The sequence below is a fragment of the Cyphomyrmex costatus genome, unplaced genomic scaffold (assembly GCF_001594065.2).
Source record: "Cyphomyrmex costatus isolate MS0001 unplaced genomic scaffold, Ccosl1.0 scaffold431, whole genome shotgun sequence".
In the NCBI taxonomy this organism is placed as follows: Eukaryota; Metazoa; Arthropoda; class Insecta; order Hymenoptera; family Formicidae; genus Cyphomyrmex; species Cyphomyrmex costatus.
In genome coordinates, this window is record NW_017278546.1 from 1 (window position 1) to 18,223 (window position 18,223).

Consider the following 18,223-nt stretch of genomic DNA (forward strand, 5'->3'; position numbering starts at 1 on the left):
CTGGTGTATACTATCGTTAGTATCGACTGCGTTCCGTTATGTACTGCAAGTACTGAAAATTTATATAGTCGCGTTTACGTGTATACTATAGATTTTCAGTACTTACAATTAGTGAAGCCATCATCGTCACACGATCATTCGTTTTGGAGAACGATCGTTTTGATTAATATATGAACGAATGAGAGAAAAGTCTAAATTCCCTATAATCTTGGGTGCTTTCCAAGAAATAGTATAACGAGTACAAAACATGGACGAATAAACTGCGTTTGCAATTTTACGTCTATTGTCAAAAGAGCTCAAATACATCTTGGAGAAGATGTATTTATTAACTGGCTCAATTAAACGCTTCTCCCTTCGATTACAATTCATGTTTATGATATTGGGTGCATCCAGAAGCACGACCGCTCACTGAGCTTTTTTATCTGATTGGCATATTTCATTAGATCTAAAGATATAAACCAAGCAGGACTCGCAAGAGTTCAACGAATTCAACGGTTGAGTCTACTGAACACAGGCTGCGTTCAGCAGACTCAACAGTTTTGCAATCGTTTTATGATTCGTCTCGCTAATTGGATTATTTTAGATCTAAAGGAATAGTTTGCTCATTTTTGTAATTTTCCCTTTGTTTCAAGAGCTCGAAGAATTTCTAGAAATACAATTAATCCCAAGACAATTGATTCATAAACTAAATAATAAAAATCTTATTGGACTAAACATTTGAAAAATTATTTACAGAATAAAGAGATTTCTACTATATTAAAAACTCTTTAATAGATGCTTATTAAACTCTAATCTTGTTTTTGTACATGTTTTATTACACTTATAAATATATAGTCATAAAGACGTCTTTATATACAATATTGCACATTACCAACACCAACAAAATAGTGATCTTAATCATATTTGGTCACAATTATGAGTATAACTTAAGCAATATAAATAATATATACAGGATGATCCGAAATTCGCGCATTCGGAGTACAGAAGATGATACTTTATACTAAAACAAATAACTTTTTCCTGTAGCAAAATTGTATGAATTTTGGATTATCCTGTATATACATATATACAGGGTGTCTTAGACCACCTATCTATCCTTTTTATTTCCACAGGATAAGATCCAATCAAATATATGTTTCGACCACAGTTGTGGGGTTTAAAAGTATCTGTTTATTGATCATATCAGTTTGACATCGGCTATTAGATTCTGGAATAAAAAGTAGAATGTTTCATTTAAAAAAAATCGATATAACCTTGATCTGACCTTGGCAAAGCTACCCAAGGTCGAACTGATATAATTAATAGATATTTTTAAACCCCACAACTTCGATCTGAACATATTTTCGATTGGATCTTATCCTGTGGAGATAAAAAGAATGGACGAGTCTTAGACATCCTGTATATATATCATGTACACCACATAGTCAATAGAATACACGCGTGCACGCACGTATATGTACAATTACCGAGATATACATTCGAGACAAAATTTCAATTGCAATAAATGCATCAAAAATGCAATATTGCAAATTTTTATGCCATTGTTTCATTCATCAAATTCTGTTTTCATCTTCAAGATTTCTTCCTTCCACTTAAAATATTCATTAAAACGTATTGCAGCATATCTGAAAAAACATATAAAAATTCTCTGTAATAATTATTTGACTAAAATATTTCTTTTATCCTCTAAAACTGTAATAACTCTATTATGTAAAAAAAAAAAATAATCTAGATTGTTGAGTAATTACCGTTATTTTTATTAATGTGCATATATATTGTACATGATAGAAATGATAATAGACAGTTATATATTATTGTATGTACATTTCTATTACCTTTCTATTATTGCACCAGATATATATGATACAACATTTGTAAATATCTTTTATTGTTAAATAAAAGCACTTACGCTAAAAAATCAAAATCAATATGCGAATGCTCGCTCTGGATGAGAGCCCAACAGCCCCAAAAAAAATGCGGCAAGGGAGTAAATTTAGTAACTTGCCAGTATAATTTGTCAACGTCTTTCTCAGACACGTTAGTCGTCGCGTTGTATATTTGCAAATATTTTTTTAACCATATTTTTTGAAAATTTTCATCTGGATATAAAGAGTAATCCGGCTCGTCGAAACCTTAAATACGCCAGGTGTTAAAAATTTTATTTAATACACTTTGTAATATATTTTGTTTTGTAATATATTTTATATACGAAAGTAGGTATGTTTTCTAATACACTTGTAAAATATTAAAGAATGCATAATTACCAGCAAATTCTGTAAAGTGGTTAACTATATCAAACGCCTGATAGTTAAACGAAGTGTATTCATAATCGATAAAAACAACACTCTCCTGTCTTTCACTGTACAGTATATTTCCTAGTAGAAGATCATTATGAGCAAATACTACAGGACTATTCACTTCGGAAAGTATACTTTTCAACATGTGATATTCTTTCTCCAATATTACAGAGGATGGTATCAACGTTTCAAACCTTAAAGTAGAAGCTATTACAACAACTAAACTATTTGTATATGATATTCAAATGGAGGATCTATCTATAAGCGCTTACTTTGCTTGCTTGAGAGAATCCGAAAATTTTTTAGGCATAATTTGCATAAATTGCTTCGTTTTTTCCCAAATAAAAGCATTTTTTGATACAGATTCATTTTCAGGCTCAAGATTATGCATTTCAGCCATACGTTTCGCAATTAATGGATATACTTTTGAATCCCTGACTGTTTCAGTAGTTAGAGTTTCACCTTCCAGGAATTCATAGGCAAACCCATTGTTAAATGTAGCATAAATGCAATGAGTATAGCCAGCCTTGTTCAATATCTATATATACATATGTACAAATATTTATTCTGTACATTAGTTATACTATTTAATATTAAAATTTAAATCTGTTATATTTTTCTGTTTATAATACCTATATATGTGTGTGTGTGTGTTAATAAAAAAAATAAATGCATATAAATTACAAAAGTTAAATTAATTATAAATTGAAATATATGAACAGGATGGCACTGTGTATCATAACTGATAAGATCTTTACCCGGATATTTTTTATTTCACTTTTTCGGTCAATCAGTAAATCCGAATTGTTGCCGTAAATTCTAACCAGGATCATATCTGTATAATGTCCCGCATACCATACTCCTATCAACTTATTTGTTCTTCCATCAGTAAATATCTGAAATAGAAAAAAAAAAGATATTCTTTTTCCTAGTTATTTCTATAATGGTAAGGATAATATCTAAAAACTTTTGTTATTTATGTCAATGTTTAAAATCATATGGATATAAGAAAAAGCCAAAAAGTTATTTACTGATATATTTCTTATTATTTATACTTATGAAAACAAAATTAATAAAACTATTCCAAATATGTCTACATTTGCAAGGAAAATAAATCAATTAAACATAAGGCAAATTCTGACAAGAACATTTTAAGAAAAGAATTGAAATTGTAGTAAACATCGAGATAAAAAAATGGTTACTAGTAGATAAAATATATGAATTGATATAAAAACACTGGAAATATAACAATTTATTATACAGAAATTATGTGTTTCGCAGGTTACTCTGTCCAAATTTATTCTTAGAAAATGTCAATGTTTTATGAACATTATAGATTACTTCATGAAGACGAGAGTAGCAATACTGATACACAGAAAGTATCTTTGAAAACATCAGAATACCGATTTATCTTTTAAAAGCAAGAAAAATAAGATATATGATTTGATTTTGAATCAATTATTGTTATCATGGCTCAATTGTTTCTACTGCTTATCATAATAGGATACCTGAGAATCATACCTTGAAATGCAGTTGCTGTAAAGGCCAGGATGGTCTAATCCTCTTTATAATATCTTTAGCACCAACAATAATTTCATTCTCGTCTACTGTGATGTTGAGATGTTCCTCACATAAACTCATAGCTTATTGCTATTGTATAGAATTATAACATATAATTATAACCTACAAGTTTCTTTTACTTATTATTTTAATAATAGAATGCAGATAACATAAATATAATTTAAAAATATATATTCTCAAAAAGATATATATTCTATTTATAACGAATAAATTAAATATAATACAATTTGGATCCACTGGTAATTTTGCTATGAACAAAATATTAAAAAAAAATTGGATGTTATGTATGTATGTACACGTAAAAAGCAAGAAACATTCAATCCTTAGGAATGTTTCACAGCAACTAACGGAAGTCTAGTATATCTATATATATGTATACTTATATAAGCGATAATATACTGACATTATTGATAAACGAGGGGGGCATTATAGTCAATTAGAGAATGACGAAATTAAAAGGAGTGCATATCGAATAATATATCTTAGTTTGAAGATGACATTCTTGATCAAAAAGATTATATTATAGTTTACTTACATATAAAAATTACGTATTAACTTGCTTTGTTAAATTGTTCATAAAAGTCTCTAAGATGTAAAGAGGTACAGAAATTTTGGTAATTATTGTTGAAATTTCTAATACTGTATAGGCTGCAACTTCCATGTGGTTAAGTCTCAAGCGGGTAGAATGTTTTATTTTTTTTTAAGCACTATATACTGTCCACATGGATTATTTATTTTTCGTTACATTACGTCGATATAACAGGTTTCATAACCTCAAAAGTGGTCAACTTTAACTATTAATATCTCGGCTCGCGAGGCAGAGCGACACTTTTTTCTGCCAGATTCTTTCGATTTATGCAAAAATGCGTCGAATAAGTCTAAATTTATTTGTTTCTTTTTTTTTCTCCATCAAACCTAAAAGTATCAGGACGACTTTCACGAAATTTAAACTCGATGATTTAACTTAACCATTCCAGTAATTTTGCAAGATTGACCAATCGCATTGATCATTTAGTTTTGACAATAGATGCGATTGGTCAATTTCAATGCGTAAACACATGCGCACATGACAGAGTATGAAAATATAATCGCAGCGCATGCTCATAGTGCAGTATTTCGTGTAACAGATTTCCTAACCTGAATGCCCTGAATTGACCGGCTCTGTTCATTTCGTACAAAAACGCGTCGTATTTTTATCAAAATTTGGGGTGAGCGGCTTCTTCTTAACATTTATCAAGAAAATATATGAAGAGTTCATAAAGAACTTGAGTACAATTTTTATTTAAAAACTTTGTCTTAATTGACTCTTTGTATTGTTTGTAACATTATTTTTGTTTATAAACTTAAAAGCTTTTAGAATCATACATGTAAGAAGTACAACAATGAGTAACAAAGGTTTAACGGTCTAGCTGGATCTTAAGTGCTTGTATAATTATATATAATATAATTCTGTGTGAATTTATATATTATGTATGTAGTGTCATTTAAACTGTACCGAACAATTTTTTTTTAGTCTTGAATAGCAAACTTTACTAAACTACTGCAATAATATCATGAATTAAATTGACTAGCAATTTAACAATTTTTTGCAATAAGAATTAATTATTTATACGTTTTAATATGCTATTCAACATTATTAAGATCAATCTAAAATGCACAAAAAACAAAAAATTGTTACTACTGTAGTTTAATAGAATTTGTGCTTCACAATATCAAAAAATTGTTCGGCGTGCAGAGTTTAAAGAACTATATATATATATATATATATATATTGTAGTATGTAAATTCACACAGAATTATACAAGCACCTAAAATCCAGCTAGACTATTAAAAGCTTTGTTACTCATTAATTAGAAGCTTTTATAATGATGTTGAAATAATGTATCATTAATTTCTGTTAGATTAATTGCTTTACAAGCTGCATCTACTGCTTGTGTCATAGCTGGTGTACCGCAACTGAAAACACCAATCTTATTTGTCTGGAACAAGAATTATTTAAGATATATACATTACATAAAAAATTGAAAGTAGATATATTATAATAAGGATTCAGAGATTATGTGACAAAGAAATAGAATAAATATCATCTGTTAATGTGGATGATTATATATGATAAAAAATTCACAATTCAAAATCATATAATAATAACAATGATGATGATAATGACAATAAAGTACTTACAGTAGGATGCAACTTCTGTATAGATCGAAAAAATTGAGAAAATTTGGGTCGTCCAAAATGTGTTACAGCCTTTAAGCCAGTAAACAGAGATTTATTTGAAATCTTTTGGAAATGACGTTCACAAATATACTGGAAATATTTAATTAACATTATTTTCCTAATGTAATTCTGTCAGCTAATGAAGATATTTTGTGTATTCATCAATTTAGATATCTTACCAAAAGTATTGTACGTAGGTCAAATTTTTGATAAAATTGAGAAACAAAAATATGAATAGAGACTGTGTTTTTCACATCTACTTTTTCGAGCTCTCTCAATATATCGACCATCCATTCAAATTGTTTTTGCGTTTTTGTTACCCAAAGGAAATATACCTGTACATGAAATAGTTTTACGTTTTTCACTTTATCATAGTATTAGTAGCGATGTTATTACCTTCTTGCAACCAAAGTTTAAATGGCAATTTGATTTAAAAACGATATCTTTAAGTATTGATGCAAAGGGTGTGACCCCTATACCTCCACCTATCATGATTGCTACTTGATATTTATCCCAATCTTGGTGACCTTCTCCATATGGACCATCTATGTGAACCTATCAGGATAAAGATAAATGAATAATCAGTGAAAAACCAATGAGAACAGGCTTAAATTTAAGATTTAATATTAAATTTAAGTTTAAATGGATAATGTAATTTAAAAACTTTATGTTGTTGAATGATTACTACCTGTGTAAAAATATACATTATGTATGTATGTGTACATTAATAAACAATACTATATTTTGCTATATAACAATAATAATACAACATACCATTGGTAAGTTTTCATTAGACATAATGCATGACTCTAGTTTTTCCCTGATATTTGTGGTCCATGGTCCAACCGCACGTATATGTATACTTAAACATGTTTCATGTGGTGCAGAAGATAAAGTAAACGGATGATATTCATTTGTTTGTAACGCCAGACATGCTATTCTAATCCACTGGCCAGATTTATATTGAAAATTTAATGGTTTGAAAAATGTTATACATGTTACATCTACGATATATGTAATACATGAGTATATACGAGAAATTCGAAATAACGATACGACTACAGTCAAGCAACAGAAGTTGCAATAATGATATTATGTAAGCAAGAATACCTGATGGTAGAATTTCTGCTTGGAGGATTGGTATTTCTGTCGTTGTTCTAGTTACTGTTACGACTTTATCAAGAATAAATAGAATGACTGGACCGAGAAGGAAATAATGAAAGTATGGGTCCTGTCAAAAAACGAAATGGATTTTCAATCACAATATGCTAATGCAAAAATACAATCAATTTTATACAAAGATATCGTATCAATTACTTGTACTAATCTTCCACTGCCATGTAAAATCATTAGTACATAGAAAACTGGGTACAAGGAATGTACAAAGGAGAACCAATTGTAGAATGACTTGCGTACTATCGATAATGAACACACAAATATTAATCCAGTCAAAATGGTTAAAAATACTCCCGTTATACCTGTTATTGTACTCCAACACCAATAGTGAAACTTGGGAAGTTCGTGCGTTCTAGATATCAATAATCATGTATATAATGACATGCCTATTGCATATGTCAAAGCACACTAAAATACAAATGATTGTGATTGAAGAAATTATAAAGTAAGCTTACGCATGAAAATAATTGCGAAATAAACACGTCAAATCATCAGCAGTTTGTGTAGATATGTGATAAAAGTTGAAGCCATGTCCAACAACATGTAACACTAAAAATTAATTAAGATAATTAAAAGAGGAAACTTATGTACGTTATTTGAGAGAAAGATTAATTAAAGTACAGTTATATCAGTAGGCTTTGTAAACTCTGCACCTGACTTGCAGTAATATTTTTTTCTGAAAGATCTTCGTATGCAGTTGAATGTAGTAACATTGATTTTATTTGTAGTAGCGCGGAAAAAAAAATATTGCGATTTAAAAGAATGTCATCACTTTGAAATTAATAAATTTTAAGCTGATTTGTAACTTAATATAATTATTAAAGTTGTAATTGCACTACAAACGGAAATAATTTTACTACAATTCACTACAAACGATTTTCTATAAGAAACACAATACTTAAAATTTATTAATTTTAAAGTCGGGGGATAACATTTTTTTTAAGTCGAGATATTTTTTTTCTGCGCTATTATAAACAAAATCAATGTTACTACATTCAATTACATATAAAGATCTTCCAGAAAAAAAAATTGCTGCAAGTCGAGTGCCAAGTTCACAAAGCAATATCAGTACAGTTAAAATAAGTTAAAATAAAAAAAATCTCACCAGTAAACAATAATGCCCAATAAGCGATATATTTGTGCATTTCGATCGCTGAATCAAAAGGAATATAGAATTGCAGAATTGTAGTTCTTAGAAAAGTGATAGTGTTGTGACATATCGTAATTAATAACGTAGAATAGGTAAACATCATAGCTGACGCAGCACCTCTCGTTATAGTTAAGCCATAGCCTAATATTCTTCTTAAACCAGTATGTTCCCGTTGTACAGAGTAATCTGTGAAAACGTACAATACAATATATTGCAAAATGCAGGAATTTTAGTGTTAGTTTAATAGAGTTAGACTGAAAAAAAATCTGTTTAAAAAAAATTTGTAAGTTTGTATTTCTTTTCACGAAATGCTTCGTAAGGCAATCAGAAAAGAAATGCATATGTTTGAGACTCGTATGGGAAATGTGTGAAAAAAAATTGGATAAAGCAGGTTTTTCACTTGTAGAAAAAAAAAAGTTGATTGTATAGGAAAAAGTAAAATGAAGCTAAAAATGTTAAAATCGGTCCAATAGTGAAGTTGAAAAAAAAACTAAAGATTATCAGAAAAGGCTTTGTTTTCACTCGCTCTGTTTATCGAGAGATTTAAATGCAATTTGACTTAAAAAAAAGGCCTTTTTCGATGATCTTGAATTTTTTTTTAATTTAACTAATGAACCGATTTTAACATTTTACGCTTCATTTTATAGGTATTTCGAATACTTACATTTTTCATACTGACCTTTTTTTCCATACAATCAACATCTTTCGTTCTATAAGCGAAAAGCCTGTTTTTTGCAACTATCCAAATTTTGTTCGCATACTTTCTACAAATTATTTCAAACACATCCGTTTCTTTTCTAATGGGTTTTTGAAGCATTTCGTGAAAAGAAATGCCAACTTACAATTTTTTTTCGCTCACAAACAGTAATTAGGCAGTGTCAAAAAGATCACTGTGAAAAGATATGAAGGGACATACAATATACTCGTTCTGCGAAAATCCCAAGTAGTAACAAAGTGTATAAACATGCCCAGAATATTTGCAATCGTTTATTGGCGAGGTATTTCATTATAGGATACCAATAATCGTCCGAGCGTTTCTTCATTTCCTCGATAATTTTTTCATCTTTGTTGATAATTTCGCTATTACTGTTCTCTTCTTTTGTATCTTGTTCGTTTTCAACTTTGCCTTCAACTCTGGATTGTAATTCGCTTGGGTCCGCATATAGACTCTCCACCGTCTTTTGTACTTCGCCAATAAATGTTGACCTGATTGTTTTCACGCTTGCGTGCAATTTCCTGTTGTTTTTTTCGTTCGTAGATACGTTGAATTCTAATTCTGCGTAATTAAATTTGTCATTAAAGTCACTTAATATCTGCTGAAAGTCTTGTAGATCTATAATTTCTTTATTCTCCAAATCAGCGTGATCCATCATGGACTGCACCAAATTTTCCAGTTCATCATCCGTAACATTAGTATTGACAGTCTCCATAAATGATCTAATGTTTAATATTAAATTGTAGTATACACACACACACACACACACGTGCGCGTGCGCAGGTGCATAGAAAAGGATATTAGACGATTTACAAATATATACCTTAACATATCTGAGAATTCTACTCTCTTTAGTTTTCCCGTACCATTGATATCATACATATCAAACATCAACTTCATCTTGTCTTCAGCAGAGCCCTTTAGAAATATCACCAACATATCAACAAACTCCCGAAACGATATGAAGCCATTCTTATCTTTATCCACTAGATAAAATATCTGCAAATTTAATCTTTTGATATTTTAATATTGTTAGCATTAACTTATTATTCAACACAACAAATGTTACTTTTTTTACAAACTCGGCATCTGGTCTCATACTTAGGGCTTCTGCAAATTCTATAATAGTCAATTCGGTGTAAATTACTTCTCGTGCTACTGTTGAATCTATTTGTAAGATCTCTTCTTCTGTATGTGCGATATGAAATGCCTATAAACATTTCGTGGATATAAGTTTTACGAGTGATCAAATGAAATATTGTTTAAATGTTTCAGTGAAGGAGAAGAAAAGAGGAATACCTGTGCAAATACTACTCGGAAAAACATTTCTACTTTTTTTTGACGGTGCTTCTTGGTTATTGCCTGCTTGAGTAATGCTGCGTGCGTGATATTAGCCATTTGTACTGAGCATGCATCTTGAGGTATTACAATTTCTGATATAAATTTTTCGAATGCTTTTATAAATGCATTTCTTAAAAAATCGGAATCAAACTTGAGTACTAAATCGTAACTGTTACGTACACGAATCAATAAATAATGACTGTCAGATGCGCAATACATCTACATGTAAGGTGAAGAAAGAAAGTAGTAGTGATTGATATATCATTAAAGAGAAGAGAAATGAAAAGGTACCATGACGTTGCTATTAGATGGAAAATCCACGGCGCGTATCATGTGCCCCAATTGATTTTTCACTTCTAGTTGCTTTTTTCTTACATTTGGCATTAATAGTACACATCTCAGTGAAGCTTTTGGTTCTTGCCATTCGCTAGCTGTTTATGAAGCAACGTCTTCGTTAATATGCATGCGTGTGTAATGTATGCACGCACGCCATAGCAAAATCCTAATATCAAAGTGTCGAAGCTATAATAGTTTTTAAATGAGAAAGATACTTAAAGTTCGTCAATTAAACGCTCAGGCATGATACATTGTACAGTAGTGAAGAGAAGTTTAGAAGAATATTGTAGAATTGATGCTTGTATATATCCTCAACATTGTGGTACTAGGATTTTTGTCTCGAAATTCTCAAGAATCTGTTATTAACCTTAGGGGTACACGCTTGTTTTTCTGCACCCTACTTGTACACACTGGAGTTCCTGGGACTCTATTCATATTTATTACTATAACTTCTGTTAAAATGGATATGTTTCAATTAATTTTTTTTTAATCGATGGAGAATTGATTAAGGAATAAGCCCATAATGTGTAAAAGACGATAGAATTAAGGAATTTCGAGATATACGAGTATATAGATTCAAAGAAAAAGAAAAGTTCAAAAATGTGAAAAAAAAAAAACTCGATTCACTAGTTGCGCTGGACTCCCGGAGACCCCAGTGTGTGCAACTAAAGTTAAAGGGTATCACGCGAAGTCTGGGATATCCTGTATATGTATACACATATATAGGGTGATTCGAAATTTTCACATTCAGAGTACAGCACATGATACTTTATGTCCCTTATGAAGGTTAAATATCAGTATTGTTCTTAGTTGATTTTTATTATTTAAGATTGTCTTAAGTAATGTCTCACTACACACACACACACACACACACACCCACCATGATACAACTTATTTGACGTGTTTGAAAACTTACCAGTATGTATAATATCTATATCATTGTGGTCTGCTTTTCTAATATTTTCGTTTGATATTTTTTTGTTTTTCACTTGTATTTTAAAAACGATTAATGTAATAAAACCTGCGTTAAAATTAACATTAAATGATACGATATCGTGACGAGATCTTAATAAATAGCAATAAGATTTTTTTTACCACAGAATAATGTTGTTATGCCCAAAAATGTAAAGACGAAAGACATGCCGCTATTTGAGAAATAGTCGTAAGTTCCAGGTTGTGTGCAATTCTCAATTGTATGTTCGCTTATTTGATCGGCGTGAAAACAGGGGCTCTTAGTACATTTACCTTCTTTCACAATTTTATTATTAATACAACTAGGATGTATATCACTGTCTGTAAGAACCATAAAGAAATATTATTTTCTGTAATATGTATCTATACATATATAGGGTAGAACATTTTAATCGCTCTAGAAGAAGATGGGATTAGTAAAAGTTTCAAACAAAAGTTATGTGACTTCCAGGAGGGCACAAGATATCTCTAGTCTCTTTTAATTAGGAGAATAGGATTTACAATGTCAATAATCAACAACATCACTAACATCTCATATGATGCAGCTAGGAATAGTGCAACAAGTAACGTCATTATTTTATAAGGTTCGCTAATTAACTTTTTGAATTTAACATTGAAGATGACCTAAGCGAGGTCAAAATGTCTGTTTGTTTATCAATTGCTTTCTTTAATAATTGTTTATATAATGTCATTTCAATATATTTATTATATTCTTTTTGTTATTGATTTAAATATGTATATTATTGGCTCGTAGCCTTTATAATATATCTCTTGAAATCTCTGAAGCGCCTCCTGGACAAAAATTATTATCACCATATGGTAGCCCCTTTTACATCGTGTAATTTTGGTTATATGAATTTTTCTCTACATCTTATAGATTAGAAGATATTTCAAGTGGTAATAGTTGGACACTCTGTATGTATATATCTTTTCTTATTATACCTGAGATAGGAACTCTAAAAGGATTCTTTGGAATATCATTCCAGTCCATCTTAGTGGTACACATTAGCACATCGTAAAACGATAATTGTTCTAGTCTTCCAATTTCATCATCGGTGAAAAGTCTACATATAAAATCGTGTCGAATAACATTGTTTGCTACATCAATTATATGGATAATATGCAATATATATACAAATGTGAAACTATGTAAATTAATTGTAAAATAGTAATTTGCGATTACGCACCCATTTGAGGTATTGTTATACCAAAACCTATCACCGTCACGTATTCGTTGAAATTGATCACGTATGATTCTTTGAAATAATTCTCCGGGTCCGTCATCAGTCTCTAATATTCCGCCTACCCAAACATCCACGTCATCGAACGAATTGTTGTATAATCTGAGAAACTTCTCTCGGATCTTATGGAAATAATATTTTTTTATAAGTGCTGCTGCTAATTATACAAAAAATGGATTTTATACAACACATACCGATATATCCACGCGATTAAAATGAGATACGTTTTTAACTTCCGCTAGACCATAAGCACGACGAGCGCTATTATAATCAGGTACCCCATGGTCACGTCCTCTCTGAATATTAAGTGCCATCAAATCTCTTCTAGAAAATTCTAGTGGACCGAATAAACTACCCCGTAGATCTTCCACGATTTTATGATCCTCCTCTTCGCATAATTGTATAGCCATCCCCATTAGTAATTTCTCCACATCGATGATATCTTTTATTCTTGTTAGATTGGCATATAGAGAATTCTAAACAACGATTCATCATTCACATCACGTGTGCATTTTGAACGTCGAAACATAAAAACTTTCATATACATATAATTGCTAAGTACCTGTGACATCCAGTAATTATTGCATGTTCTAATTGGATATGATTCCAAGGAGCAATTATCCCTCCCATAGTTGCGTAAGTATACACCTAATGTTATGATTATTGCGATTATCGTGGCAATCAGCGTACGTTCAGCAGACTCAATAGTTTTGCAACCGTTTTATGATTCGTCTCGTTGTGATTGAATTATATAATACTTTTAGATCTAAAGGAATAGTCAGAGAAGAATCGTAAGACAGTTATAAAACTGTGGAATCTGCTGAACGCGACCAATGTTATTATTATTAAATACCGATGAGAGAGAGAGAGAGAGAGAGAGAGAGAGAGAGAGAGAGAGAGAGAGAGAGAGAGAGAAAACGTGCCGTAACGATCAAACTGGATCTTGAATGCTTCTAATATAATTTCGTGTGATTTTATGTATATACAATACTACATATGTAGATTTCTTAAAGCGCGCCGAAATTTTTTTCAGACTTACATATAAATTAATTTATAGATTGTTAATATGACATTTATATAGATTTTAATATGTCATTCAACATTATTAAGATCCAAGATGCTATGATCATCAAAATTGTTAGATTGTTAGTCAATTTAACTCGTGATAGTACTGCGATAGTTTATTAGAGTTTGTGTTGTAAGTCTGAAAAAAATTTCGGCGCGCATTTAAGAAATCTACATACGTATAGTATATAAATTCACACGAAATAGAAAGCACGAAATTAGAAGCATTCAAGATCCAGCTTATAAGATTTGATATTATTATTATTATTATAACGTACATTCTTATTGCAAGGCGCAGTTTTGTATCTTACGACTTTTAATTAATATACAAGCTATTATCTGTTAGTATGTTAATTAAAAATCAAATCTTTTCTGTATCACCTTGTACCTTATACAATTGAATGAGAAAGAGAACGCAAACACGTGAATAACTGTGAATAACATCTTACAATATTATCAACGTCGATGATATGTCGCACATATAATATTTATTGTTGACAGTTGAGAAATAAAAAGTATTACCTGGTGGAACCAAGGTGTGTCCAAAGCGGAAAGCGGCTGATTGGAAAAATTGTTCTATCTGCGGATCGATATTGGAATTGTAACCTTTGAACAAATTATCATTAAAATTACATATAAATTACAAATAATCTATTGTGTTATTTAAAGTTAGAAATTGCTACTTTTACCTTCGTATACAGGAAGCCTATTTCCCAACCATGAAGGCAACCACTCGTTGACGACAATGTGTTGCTGAGTCGCTATCACCCATTTACGGGCTTCATTAAAAACTTCGTCATTCGACCAATTTGGATTGTGACGTTTAACATGCAATGCTACGAAATTGTGCCATCTAAACCATATTATACCGAAAGTCAATAGGAACGGATTTTCATTTCCTCGAGGATTTCCTAATTCTGCAACACATACGTTTGAATCGGGTTGAAATCAACGACAAATTAGGCGATAACGATCAGAAGTTTGCTCAAAATTCAATTAGACAGACTATCTGTCTATCTGATTGAAAATGTATCTTGCTCGACTATTGAGAAGTAAAGAGATACTGCGGGTGAAGATCCCCACAGACAAAACGTCTCGCAGATCGGCTACGAAGATGACAGTGCGCGAAGCGTTGAATAAGGCTCTCGACGAGGAGTTGGCTCGGGACGAAAAAGTATTTATATTAGGAGAGGAGGTCGCGGAATTCGATGGTGCTTACAAGATAACACGTGGACTCTGGAAGAAATACGGCGACAAGAGACTGATCGATACACCAATCACGGAGGCTGGATTCTGCGGTATTGCCATTGGTGCAGCATTATTAGGTCTAAGGCCGATATGCGAATTTATGACTTTTAATTTCTCCATGCAAGCGATTGATCGTGTCATCAATGGTGCTGCGAAGAATCTTTACATGTCCGCCGGAAGATACTCTGTTCCTATTCTATTTCGGGGACCGAACGGTAACGCCAAAGGCTTGGCCGCGCAGCACTCTCAATGTTTTGCTGCGTGGTTCATGAGTGCGCCCGGTTTGAAAGTTGTGTCACCGTCGACGTGTGAAGATTACAGAGGCTGTTTGAAAGCGGCTGTGCGGGATCCTGATCCCGTAGTCATGCTGGAGAGCGAACTGCTTTATAACATAGAGTTTCCCGTATCCGATCAAGCTATGGAGAAAGACTACCAGATACCTATCGGCAAGGCTAAGGTAGAGAAATCTGGCAAGCACATCACTCTAGTAACGCATGGCCAAGCGTACGTGTATACGCTTCAAGCGGCCGAGTTACTGGCGGGACAAGGAATCGAGGCGGAAGTTATCAATCTACGATCGTTGAGACCTTTGGATTGGGACACGGTATTCAAGTCAATCGGGAAAACACACAGATTAATGACGGTCGAACTGGGCTGGCCTAGATGCGGTGTAGGAGCAGAGATCGTCGCAACAGTGATGGAAAATCCAGTCTTTTTTCAGCTGGACGCACCTGCGGTTCGATGCGCCGGCATTGACGTTCCGATGCCTTATTCGGAGAAGATCGAGCACGAATGCACCCCGAAGGATCATCATATAGCCGACTACGCTAAACGTATCTGTGGCACAAAATTCTGATATACACATATATCGATATACAAATTTATCGATTTATAGACAATAAAGTTTCTCACTCACTGAAATATCTGGTGACACTCTCGGTGTAATGTCGTGAAACATATTGATGATGATGAATAGGTGGCGGTGGATTGGCCATCGGTAATCTAACGGTATTGTAATCGGGATACAAAGGTAAATCCGACGACGCGAGTTGCCCATCCTCCTGCAATATTCCACTGGCGTTCATTCTTAAAATGTCGGACCATGCTTTGGACGTACCGTAAATCAATCCGCCGTCTAAGTATGGTGTAATCTCGTTCAGCTGCAACATATTGCATACCGAAGTTTAGATTTGAGCAATGTTGAAAAGCGATGTCGCTCGTTAATGAACTACTACGAGGACCGTAATGGCTTCCTGTTTCTTACTATTTGTCTTTTGCCTTTTGGTGAAAGAGACAAACAGCAAGAATTATCATTACATTGTCGTACCTGTTGACGAGGATTATTCGGCGAATGGCCTGTCTGATGATCGTATCGTGTACGTAAAACAGGCATTTCCGTGTGTCCCGGTTTAATTCTATATCGATGATTTTTTGGAATTTTTACGTTAATATATTCGGGCGGGCACGCTGGTCTCTGAGCATCTAAAATTTCTTCCACCACCTGTTGACCTGTTTAGCATACATTTTGGCAAATTGTATTTGTTCAACTTTCATATAATAATATTGCTCTAATCCCTCAACTAGTCACCATTTATAGTTCTTGAAACTCTAAATATATCTAAAAAATGTGTGTGAAACATACAGTTTTATTTAATCTAATCGATGATAAATATGCATGTGCATAATTTATAATATGTTATTTTTATCTGTAAATTTATACACAAACGGAATATTTTTATCTATGCTATATATATATATATAGTAATAATAAAACTAAATATAATAGAGAAAGATTTTTCCAGATATACGTGTTATTATAATATATACAAGGTGTCCCAGAGTTTCTTCCAATCGCTTTTGTGTAGATAGAGCGAACTAAACTGAGTCGAAAAGTCTTCTATCATTTTGCAAAATTCGCAATGATTAACGAGATATTAATTTTTAAAGATAGCTGAATATTGGTCTTCAATAATTTTTTTCTCAAATACTATCAACTTTACAGAAAAATAGCGAGAGATGAAAATTGTTTACTTTCTTCTCATAAAGTGATCTGAACATTTTTTCAGAATTTTTCCAGAATTTTTGAATACTGTATTTCTTATGTTGGTAAAAATAGTTACCAATAAGAAAATGCAGTACTAAAAAGTTAACAAAAAATTCTGAAAAAATTTTTGGAGTTCTATGAGAAGAAGATACACAATTTTTGTCCCTTGCAGTTTTTCTGCAAAGTTGATAGCATTTGAGAAAAAAAATTATTAAAAACCAATATATTCGGCTATCTCTTTAAAAATTAATATCTCGTTAACTATTGCAAAGTGGTAAAGGACTTTTCGACTCAGTTTAGTCCGCTCTATCTACACAAAAGCGATTGGAAGAAACTCTCGGGACACCTTGTACATAGATATAGCTAAAAATGATCAATGATACTACTGTAATTTTAAATATAGTTATATATAAGGCCGGAATCAGATTGAAGATTGAAAATTGAAATTTGACCAATGAGAATAAAGGAATTTTAGCTTAATTCTATTATTCTTATTGGCCAAATTTCAATCTTCAATCTCAATCATTAATGTGTAGTCTGATTTCGGCCTAAGATAAATTGTATTCGCGTATACCGAAAAATACAAGTAGAGCGTTTCTTCCCGTTCTTGATTTAGATCCAATTTTTCCACTCAGTAACTTCTCACTTATCTCTAATGGTTCTGGTCTTTTAGAGCCTGAAGGTTTATACACTCCATCTTCGTAAGCTGCTGGCAGTCTTCTTAATAACGGAGTATCGACTGCACCTAGTTCTGGTTTGCCAACGTTATTGTACCATCCATCGTAACCAGGATATTCGATTGCAGTGTGATACGGTGAGCATTTATTCGGTTGATTA

General features: G+C 32.0%; 3 protein-coding genes across 4 annotated transcripts; 1 reads left to right on the top strand and 2 right to left on the bottom strand.

Annotated features, from left to right (window-relative positions):
• Positions 1-1,546: 1,546 nt before the first annotated feature.
• eas (ethanolamine kinase 1) lies at positions 1,547-4,745 on the bottom strand. The gene is made up of 7 exons (XM_018544382.1): positions 4,414-4,745; positions 3,819-3,980; positions 3,056-3,193; positions 2,570-2,835; positions 2,265-2,491; positions 1,910-2,132; positions 1,547-1,625 (listed from the first exon to the last, which is right to left on the bottom strand). Exons 2-7 carry the CDS (start codon positions 3,936-3,938, stop codon positions 1,547-1,549), a joined length of 1,053 nt encoding a protein of 350 aa, XP_018399884.1. The 5' UTR covers positions 3,939-3,980; positions 4,414-4,745.
• Positions 4,746-5,005: 260 nt separating this feature from the next.
• LOC108777467 (pyruvate dehydrogenase E1 component subunit beta, mitochondrial) lies at positions 5,006-18,156 on the top strand. Of its 2 annotated transcripts, XR_001940828.1 has the most exons (3): positions 5,006-5,086; positions 10,415-10,560; positions 18,060-18,133. XR_001940828.1 is itself a non-coding variant. In XM_018544376.1 (2 exons), exons 1-2 carry the CDS (start codon positions 15,122-15,124, stop codon positions 18,089-18,091), a joined length of 1,086 nt encoding a protein of 361 aa, XP_018399878.1. In that variant the 5' UTR covers positions 15,094-15,121; the 3' UTR covers positions 18,092-18,156. The 2 variants fall into 2 exon arrangements, 1 of the variants encoding a protein (XP_018399878.1); XM_018544376.1 differs by lacking the exons at positions 5,006-5,086; positions 10,415-10,560 and adding an exon at positions 15,094-16,175 and having other exon boundaries at positions 18,060-18,156.
• Positions 5,729-13,645, bottom strand: LOC108777468 (dual oxidase 2-like). Its single transcript, XM_018544377.1, has 20 exons — positions 13,592-13,645; positions 13,224-13,505; positions 12,976-13,151; positions 12,731-12,852; positions 11,912-12,109; positions 11,733-11,837; positions 10,772-10,911; positions 10,439-10,699; positions 10,209-10,349; positions 9,963-10,138; positions 9,341-9,861; positions 8,380-8,610; positions 7,730-7,823; positions 7,416-7,626; positions 7,209-7,329; positions 6,873-7,102; positions 6,495-6,653; positions 6,278-6,433; positions 6,060-6,188; positions 5,729-5,857 (listed from the first exon to the last, which is right to left on the bottom strand). The coding sequence occupies exons 1-20, from the start codon at positions 13,598-13,600 to the stop codon at positions 5,729-5,731; spliced, it is 3,591 nt and encodes a 1,196-aa protein (XP_018399879.1). The 5' UTR covers positions 13,601-13,645.
• Positions 18,157-18,223: the final 67 nt, after the last annotated feature.

Excerpts from the sequence above, each read along its gene's own strand:
- eas (XM_018544382.1), bottom strand. The coding sequence starts at position 3,938 with ATGAGTTTATGTGAGGAACATCTCAACATCACAGTAGACGAGAATGAA. Across the intron at positions 2,492-2,569 it reads GATTCTCTCAAGCAAGCAAA|GTTTGAAACGTTGATACCAT; the intron begins GTAAGCGCTTAT and ends TTCTACTTTAAG. Across the intron at positions 2,133-2,264 it reads CCACTTTACAGAATTTGCTG|GTTTCGACGAGCCGGATTAC; the intron begins GTAATTATGCAT and ends GGCGTATTTAAG.
- LOC108777468 (XM_018544377.1), bottom strand. Across the intron at positions 7,330-7,415 it reads GCAGTGGAAGATTAGTACAA|GACCCATACTTTCATTATTT; the intron begins GTAATTGATACG and ends GTTTTTTGACAG. Across the intron at positions 7,103-7,208 it reads AGCAGAAATTCTACCATCAG|ATGTAACATGTATAACATTT; the intron begins GTATTCTTGCTT and ends CATATATCGTAG.
- LOC108777467 (XM_018544376.1), top strand. The coding sequence starts at position 15,122 with ATGTATCTTGCTCGACTATTGAGAAGTAAAGAGATACTGCGGGTGAAG. Across the intron at positions 16,176-18,059 it reads TATAGCCGACTACGCTAAAC|AGCCTGAAGGTTTATACACT; the intron begins GTATCTGTGGCA and ends CTGGTCTTTTAG.